The sequence below is a fragment of the Emiliania huxleyi genome (assembly GCF_000372725.1).
Source record: "Emiliania huxleyi CCMP1516 unplaced genomic scaffold EMIHUscaffold_46, whole genome shotgun sequence".
In the NCBI taxonomy this organism is placed as follows: Eukaryota; Haptophyta; order Isochrysidales; family Noelaerhabdaceae; genus Emiliania; species Emiliania huxleyi.
Window position 1 is genome coordinate 310,500 of NW_005198537.1, and position 8,726 is coordinate 319,225.

General features: G+C 69.3%; 2 protein-coding genes across 2 annotated transcripts in view; one reads left to right on the forward strand and one right to left on the reverse strand.

Moving 5' to 3' along the window:
• Positions 1–1,551, reverse strand: part of EMIHUDRAFT_464382 (hypothetical protein) — a 4,287-nt gene extending 2,736 nt beyond the window's left edge. The window contains exons 1-3 of the mRNA XM_005768365.1: positions 877–1,551; positions 485–627; positions 231–384 (exon numbers count right to left, since the gene is read on the reverse strand). Of these exons, the coding sequence (XP_005768422.1) occupies positions 231–384; positions 485–627; positions 877–1,471 (892 nt within the window). The 5' untranslated portion in view covers positions 1,472–1,551. The remainder of the gene's footprint in view (positions 1–230; positions 385–484; positions 628–876) is intronic.
• Positions 1,552–1,804: 253 nt separating this feature from the next.
• EMIHUDRAFT_416179 (Hsp104) lies at positions 1,805–6,559 on the forward strand. The gene is made up of 10 exons (XM_005768366.1): positions 1,805–2,323; positions 2,479–2,822; positions 2,902–2,963; positions 3,161–3,227; positions 3,282–3,376; positions 3,563–3,701; positions 3,750–4,031; positions 4,085–4,230; positions 4,274–4,772; positions 4,958–6,559. The coding sequence occupies exons 1-10, from the start codon at positions 1,822–1,824 to the stop codon at positions 5,453–5,455; spliced, it is 2,634 nt and encodes an 877-aa protein (XP_005768423.1). The 5' UTR covers positions 1,805–1,821; the 3' UTR covers positions 5,456–6,559.
• Positions 6,560–8,726: the final 2,167 nt, after the last annotated feature.

Sequence of the window (8,726 nt, forward strand, 5' to 3'; positions counted from 1 at the left end):
GGGGGGGGGGGGGGGGGGATTTGAGGAGGAGGGACGGGGGAGGGAGGGAGGGAGGGGAGAGGGTGGGAGGGGAGGTGTGCTGCCGCCGCACCAAAGACAATGAGCAGCGGCGCGACGAGGCCCCAAAAGGCGATGGTACCCTTGTTCTCCCTGAGGGCTTCGAACATGGCGTCGAGCTTGTTCAGCTGGTCGAGGACGGAGCCTACATGCAGCGCACGCGCGTGGCGGACCCGCGGCGCGCGCCGGTCCGCTCTGGCGGAGAGGGGCGCCGACGAAGAAGCCCGCGCCAGCTTGCTTTGCGGTGGTGGAGACGACGAGGTCGAGCTCGCGGTCGCAGAGGTAGGCTTCCTCGAGGGAGGAGATCTCCCACGCCGTCGTGCCGACCTGTCCACACCCGCTCCCTCCGTGAGGAGACGCCGCCGGGAGGGGCGGGCCTGGTCGCGACCCGGCGGGTCTCTGCCCCGCGCGGGCGTGAGGGGCGCGCCACGTCGACGTTGTGCTCGTAGCAGGGCTTGTTGATGTCGGGGTCGGTGCAGGGCGGGTCGGTGCAGAGCTTGGCGTCGCTGCTGTTCGTGTCGCTCTTCGGGAGGCAACGGTTGAGCACAGGCATGGTCGAGAGGTAGACGCCTGTGGGTGGGGAGGGGGGGTGGGGGGAGGGGGTGGGTGGGTGGGGGGGCTCTCGGGAGAAGGGAAGAGAGGAGGGGGTGGAGTGTGTGTGCGGAGGGGGAGGGGGAGGGGGAGAGGGGGAGGGCGAGGCGAGGCGAGGCGGGGCCGCGGTCGGAGGAGAGGAGGGGAGAGGCGCGCCCCAGGCGAGCGGGAGGGCGGCCGAGGGGGCGAGAGGGCGAGGAGGCGGGGAGGGGTGGTATCGGAGCGCACCCCACGTGCCATCCTCGCCCGCCTTGGACAAGATCTCGTCGTCCGTACACTTCTCGTCATCCTCATGGGCAACGGAACACAACACCTTGCCCCCCTCCTTTCCATTCTTCCTCGCCTGGTGCCCATAGTCCTCAATCGGCTCTGACCCGACTTTAGGGCACTCGTCGACACAGAGGCCGTACAGGGTCACCGAGGCCCACTGGCCCTTGGCGATGAGCGACTGCTGCAGCGACAGGTCCTTTGCGATCTGCGGGTACCAAATGTACCCGCCCAGCGTGCTACCCGTATCAGGATCCCCGGGGACGGAGTAACTTTCACCGTTCTTTTCAAAGTTGTTGTCATCGACGCCACACCGGTTGCCCAGGTAGTCCGCGCCGCGATAGAGCGCCGTCAGGTCGCCCGTGGAGATGGCGGACACGCCGATCCCCACGATGCCCACCCAAAAGACCAAGAAGAGGCCGAGGCAAAAGATGTCGGTGCAGCCCGCCTCATCTGGATCAGCGGGGAAGTCGGGATCGTCGGTCGCGCAGCCGCCGCAGCAGCCCGGCCCCTTGTGCGGGTCTGAAACGCCGCCTTTGCCTTCGCCTTTGCCCATGACTCTGGTCTTCAGTTGCTCGCCAGCTGTTAAGCCGGACCAGCCCTGCAAGGACACGGGCCAGCAACGAGAGGTCAGCGCCGACGCCGCGCCTCCGCTTTTTTTTTCGCTGGCCGGCGGCGTGTCTTAATAATAAATAACGGAAATTAGGGGCCGCCTCTCGCTATTGGCCACCTGCCTCCTTCACCTAAAGTCGTCGGCTCGGACGGAGCGTCGGCAGGCATTGAACGCTGTGCGTGCTGCCGGCGGCACTCCCAGGCCCCGAGCCAGAGCCCCGACCGTCTCTGGCGTTCCATGACTGGGACTACCGCAAGAAGTTGACGCGTTATCTTCTTTTCGGAAACGTCGAAATGCTCCGACCACTCCAGCCCCTCGCCGCCGCCTCCTCCGCCGCCTCCCGTCGAAGCCTGGTCCCGCGCCTCCTCCTGCGCCAGCAGCCGCTCCTGCGTCGCCTCAGCTCCTCGTCGCGCACCGGCTCGCGGCCAGGGTCTGGCGGCGGCAGCGCGGGTTCCGGCGGCAGCGGCGGTGGTGGCCAGTCCTCGTCTAACGCGTGGGTCAACCCGCTCAACCGCGTGCCCGGCGGAGGCGGCGACAAGGGCGACGCGCTGCACAAGTACGGGAGCGACCTCACGGCGATGGCGCGCGAGGGCAAGCTCGACACGGTCGTCGGCCGCGACGAGGAGATCCGCAGGACGATCCAGGTGCTCTCGCGCCGGCGGAAGAACAACCCGGTGCTGATTGGTGAGCCGGGCGTGGGAAAGACGGCCGTGGCAGAGGGGCTCGCCCAGCGCATCGTCGACCGCGAGGTACCCGACTCGATGCGCTCGCGCCGGCTGATTGCCGTCGATATGGGCGCGCTGCTGCCGCTCCAAAGCCACGCCACGCCACGCCGCGTCCGGCTCCACTCCCGACCGCGCCGCTGCCCACACGTCCGCACCGCCGCCACTCGCACCGCCACCGCCCTCGGGACGCCCGCGGCGCGCCCACGACACGTCTTGGCGCCGCAGGCACGCTGCTCGCGGGCGCAAAGTTCCGCGGCGAGTTTGAGGAGCGCTTCAAGGGCGTGCTCAAGGAGGCGGCCGACTCGGAGGGGGAGGTGATCCTCTTCATCGACGAGATCCACTCCGTGATGGGCGCGGGCGACGCCGACGGGGCGATGGACGCCTCCGCACTCCTCAAGCCGCAGCTGGCGCGCGGCGAGATAGCCGTCGTCGGCGCGACCACGCTCAACGAGTACCGCGCGATCGAGAAGGACGCCGCGCTCGCGCGCCGCTTCCAGCCGGTGATGGTGGCCGAGCCCACGCCCGCCGAGTCGCTCACCATCCTGCGCGGCATCAAGGAGAAGTACCAGGCGCTGCGCCACACATCCGAGGCCTCGAGGCCGGCAAGAGACCTCCCCGAACCCGCCTCGCCGCCCCCCTCCCCCGCAGGCGCACCACGGGGTACACATCACCGACGCGGCGCTCGTCGCCGCAGTGGCGCACGCGAAGCGGTGCGAGACGCCCGCGCCCCTCCCCTCCCCTCTCGCCCCCGCCTCCGCCCCACGCCCTCTCCGCGCCCGCGCCTCCGCCCCTCACGTCTCCTGTGCCGCTCCCGCCCCCTCGCTCTCTCCTCCGCCGCCTCCCCTCTCGCCGCCCCTGCACGACACGCGCGCCCTCGGCCACCCCCCACCGCCCGCCCGCCGGGCAGCTACCTCGTCGAGCGGAAGCTGCCAGACTCGGCCATCGACCTCCTCGACGAGGCTGCGAGCCTTTTAGTTTAATTAATGTTAATCTCGTTTTAATTGAATGCCATCGGCCTCCTCGACGAGGCTGCGAGCCGGCTGCGGCTGCAGCACGAGTCCAAGCCGGAGCCGATCGCGGACCTGGAGCGCGAGGCGCGGAGGCGCTGCGGAGCGGGAGCGAGGTGCGGCGGCCTTGCGCAGCCCCCGTCGCTCCCTTTCTGCAGGTGCTTAACCTGCAGATCGAGCTCGAGGCGCTGCGGCGCGAGTCGGGCGAGCGGGGCCGACGCTGGCTCGGCGCAGCGGCGGGGCCTCTCCCGGACGCCTCTCGGGCACGCCTCCCGCGTAGGCGTGCACGTCACGGCGCGGAGGGGCGAGATCCGCCGGCTGCTGCACGCCAAGCAGGCGACGGCGCAGGAGCTGGGCGCCGCGTGGAGCGCGCAGCGGGAGACGCTCGAGCAGCGCAAGGCGGCGCGCGCGAGCCTGCAGCAGGCGCGCGCCGACCTGGCCGTGGCGGAGCTGTGAACAGCGTCTCTTCACAGTTGCTGCTGTGAACAGGCGCGCGCCGACCTTGCCGTGGCGGAGCGGGACGGCGACCTGGTGCGCGCGGGCGAGCTGACGTACGCGATCATCCCGCGGCTCGAAAAGGAGTTCTCGCAGTGGAGCGAGGCCGCGGGCGGCGGCGCGGGCGGCGAGGGCGCCGAGACGGGCGACTCCGACGCCGCGCTCTTGTCGGAGCAAGTGACGGAGGCGCATATCGCCGAAATCGTGGCGCGCGCGACCGGCATCCCTGCGGCGAGGCTTGTTGCGGGCGCGCGCAGCCAGAGGGCGGCGCGGGGAGTGGCGCGTGCGTGCGCGTGGTCCCGAGGCGGAGGCGGTGTGCTGCAGGCGAGCGGGAGAAGCTGCTGCAGATGGAGGCGACGCTCGCGCGGTCCGTCATCGGGCAGGACGAGGCGCTCGCCGTCGTGTCGAACGCGGTGCGAGTCTCGCGCGCCGGGCTGCAGTCGTCCGAGCGCCCGCTCGGCGCGCCCCTGCTGGTGTGGCCGACCGGCTCGCTCTGCCTGCCGCGAGCCCTCCCGGAGCCTTGCCTGCGCAGGCACCTTCATGCTGGTCGGGCCGACCGGCGTGGGCAAGACGCACCTTTGCAAGGCGCTTGCCGAGTTCCTCTTCGACTCGGCCGACGCGGTCACGCGGCTCGACATGTCCGAGTTCAGCGAGAAGCACGCCGTCTCTCGCCTCGTCGGCGCGCCGCCCGGCTACGTCGGGTACGACGAGGGCGGCCAGCTGACCGAGGCGGTGCGGCGGCGGCCGTACTCGGTGCTGCTCCTCGACGAGTTCGAGAAGGCGCACCGCGAGGTTGCGACGCTGCTGCTGCAGGTCCTCGACGAGGGCCGCCTCACCGACTCGCAAGGCAAGACGGTCGACTTCCGCAACACGATCATCATCATGACGTCCAACTTGGGCGCAGAGGCGCTCGCGTCGCTGCCGGAGGGGGCCGCCTCCTCCAAGGCGCGGCCCGAAGTGCTCAAGGCGATCGCGGACGCCTTCCCGCCCGAGTTCGTCAACCGGCTCGACGAGATTGTGAGCCCCGTAGCCGAGATTGTGAGCCCCGTAGCCGAGATTGTGAGCCCCGTAGCCGAGGTTGTGGGCCCCGTAGCCGAGACGCGGCGCGAGGGGGGGCCGAGAGGGTTCGCCGTCGAGTTCCGGCTTCGCCCCCCCTCCCCCCCTCCCCCCGGCGGCCTGCTCACCGGCGGCGCCGCGAGCAGGTCCTCTTCGAGCGGCTCACCCGCGAGCGCATCGCCGCCATCTGCGCTGTCGAGGTGCAGCAGCTGCGGGAGCGCCTCTCTGCGCGCGGTGTCCGCCTGCGCCTCTCCCCGGACGCCCTGCTCCGGCTGGCGGAGGCCGGGTACGACCCAGCGTACGGCGCGCGGCCGGTGCGGCGCGCCATCCGCCACCACCTGCTCGACCCGCTCTCCCGGCTGCTGATCGGAGACCAGGAGGCGCAGGACGGCGCGACCGTCCTCGTCGACACGAAGGACACCGGCGCGGGCGCGGGCGGCGGCGCGGCGCAGCCCTCCATCGTGCCGCCGCTGCCGGGCGTGCCTTTCGCCACGGGGCTGTTTGGCGCCGGCGGCGCCGCCGCGGCGGTGCCGCCGAGCGACATGGCCGCCGCTGTGCGCATCCGACTGCTGGCTCCGGGTGCGCCGCTTCCGCCAGAGGACACGGGGGTCGACTGGGACGAGGGGCCGGAGTCGGCAGCGTAGGTGTGCCTGTACTTTATGTGTTTCAACTAAAAACATCAAAAAAGCAAAACATCCAACTGCAACTAAATCATACAAACGTCGGCATGACCCGGATCTCGTAATACACCACCTTGGGCTTATTCGGCTTGCCCTCCACAGACTCCTCCTTGTACTCGCGCAGCTGGTTGGCAAGCTCCTCCGTGGAGCTCGCCTTGGCTCTGGATGGCCCCGGCTTTCCGCCGCTGCCGGACGGGGCGCCCGCTAGCACCGCTTCGGTCGAGAAACGCGAGTTGGTCTTTTGCTTTGTGGCCTTCCATGCCGCCTTTTTGTCTTCTGCTGTCACTGCAGGCGAGTCCTTCTGCTCGAGAACCTGCAGCATGGTGCACGGCGGGAAGAGCACCTCCTCCTCGCCGGCAAACTGCGAGAGCAGCGAGATGTCGGCGCCGTGGTGGAAGCCCGTGTCTCCCTCGCATGACGGGCGGAGGCTCCACAGCACGTTCGGGCCATTCTCGTCCATGTACATCACCGGCGTCGCGCGGTTGCGGGAAGTGGACATGAAGGCGGTGTCCGTGGCACAGACCATGCCGAGCTCGCCCCGCACCCAAAACGAGTACGGCAGCTCGCCGCGCACGCCACGGTAGAGAGGCTTGTCCGCCTCCTCCGGAAGCGTGATGGCGGAGAGCTTGCGGATGGCTCGGCAGAGGTGCGCCACAGTGGCGGTGAAGGTCGCCGCCGGGTGCGTCGCGACCAGCCGGCGGAAGCCGCCAGACAAGTTTCCAATCTCGCGCAGGAAGCGGTTGACGGGCTGGTAGGCTGGGCCAGAGTACAGCCGAACCGCAAGCACCTCCTCGCGCGTCAGAAAGGCGTTGGCCTCGCTCGGCATCGGCGTGTCTGGGCTCATCTGCTTTAGCTTCTCGCGCCGCTCTGCAATGCGCGCGTTAATGCGATCGCAAAACTGCACCACGGACATGCCGCCGTTTTTCTCGTCGCGCGTGCCGGGCGTCTTGTCAGCGGCGGGGACGGCTTCCCCGTTGACGTACTCCCACTCCTCGCGCAGCGTGTACTTGACGTCCTTGAAGTCCGTCCAGGAGTAGTCTCGCATAAACTCCTGCTCGAGCGTGAGCAGCGGCCGCTCGATGATGTCGTCGAGGCCCTTGACAAACGCCTTGCGCGACGCGTACTGCAAAGAGACGGGCAGCTCCGCCATCTTGCCGCCGCCGGAGCCGCTCGAGCTGCTGAGCCGCTTCGGCGCCTTGAAGGTCGCCGTGACGACGAGAAGGTCGACCATCGGCTTGGTCACGCCGTCCGGCGCGAGCCAGCTGCCGGCGGGCTTGGTCTCCTTGAGTCGGAACAGCGTGTTGGGCGGGAAGGCCCCCGAAGTCTGCTTCCGGGAAGTCGGCTTCAACGTTCCGCCGTCGGCTCCGCCCTTCGATGCGGTGGGCGCGATCGTCTTCTTGATGACGATTGGTGCGTGGTCGCCGTGGTCGTCGCTCGCCGCCGCCTCGAAGCAGACGATGGGACCGCTGACAGGCTTCAAGCCCCCGTCGTCAAAGACCATAAAGCCCTCCTCGCTAAAGCAGTCGAGGCGGTCGTTTGCCTGAGGTGGGGGATGGAGAGCGCTGAGATGCGGGCCGCGCGGAGATGCTCAGCAGCCCGGGGGTGGGGTGCGGGGCGCACCATGACCATCGCCTCGGAGACGAGCCCTCGGAAGCCCGCCTCGTCGGGCGTGCGGATGCTGCTCCACTGCGAGTCGTCCGACGCCAGCCCAAACTTGCCCTCGAGGTTCTTGTACAGCGACGGCGGAAGCGCAAGTTTCTTCTGCAGGTCGTACTCAGAGCTGAGAGCCTCGGAGAGGGCGTACGTGGAGCAGACGTAGTCCTTCCGGCCCTCCCGCATCGCGGCTGCCAGCGAGCCCCTCACCGACTGCAGGGCGTAATAGATCTCCGCGTGCTTCGGATCCATGCCGCTATCGACGCTCTCCTTGATCCCGCGGGCAAACTTGTTGAGCACGCTGTCGAGGTCCTTGTGTGCCCTCACATACTCCTCGGTGCCCTTGTCCTTGTCCGCCGGGTCGTCAGAACGCAAGTACTCCTCGGTCCGCAGCTTCACCCACTCCTCCCGCCACTTCTCCATGCAGTCGTCCGGAGGCGGCCCAACGCAGTCTCGCAGCGAGCGCAAGTAGCCAGTGCGGCTGGTCGGGTTGCCCGGCGGCGTGAGCTCCGCCACTCGCGTGCGCGCTGCAAGGAGCGAACTCCCCGCCGCAAGCACCTGCTCGCGCGCTTCGCAGAGCTGCACGTCGGAGAGGTACTTCCCCAGAGGCCAAGTCAGCTTGGGCCGTGGCGCCGTGCCCTCGGGCGGCGGCGGCGGCGTGTCGGCGAAATAGAGCCGCGCCGAAGGGCGGAAGAGGCCGGGGCGGGTGAGCAGGACGGAGAGGCGGAGCAGGCCGGCCGCGCCGATCGACCAGAGGCGTTCTGGGAACTCTGCCCAGAACCGGTGCTTGCCCCACTTCTCGACGGCCTTGTCCCAGCCGGCGCCCTCCTGCTGCAGCAGCTCGTCGAGCGTCTTGTCCACCAGCGGCTTGAGCTCCTCCACCGAGATCCACCGCTCCGAGAAGCCGAGCTGAGCGATGTCCGCAAAGCCGGACATGGCCAGCACCCCGCCGCGTATCGGCGCGTGGGCGCGCAGGTGCGGCCAGCTGGCGTCCACCACGCGCTCGAGACTCTGCCGCGACCGCTCGAGCGACGGCCACTCGCCGGCTGCTGCTGCCGCGTCCGCCTTGAAAGCGTCCTGCACCTCACCCACGCTGAGCGGCATAGAGACGGGAGACACCCCGCCCTCGGCGGTTGACATGCCGCGGATGCCCACTTGCACCGACGAGCCGCCGCCGGCGAGCAGCTGCACGCCGCCTTCATGGCCCGCGTCCTCAAAGGCCGCATGGAAGAGCGCCTTTGCCGCCGTCCACTCCCACCGCACCTCGTCGAGGCCCTCGACGACGCGGAAGGTGACATTCGGGTGCTCGCATCGGCAGAAGCGCGCGAACTGATCAACCTTGCGCGCGCCCGCGTCGCTATCCCGAATCTTGCGCACGCCGCCGGTGGCGCCGATGAAGATGGCCGGCTCTGGGCCGCCGTTAGAGTCGAAGGCGGCGAGCGTATCGGAGAGCAGCTTGAAGAAGAGTTCAAAGGTCTCATCGCTGCCGTCGTTGATGGTGTCGCCCAGCGTCATCAAGCTCTGGTCGTCGCGCCGCAGCTTGGCGCTGTGGAGGATCACCGGCATGCCGTCTGGTCCCTGG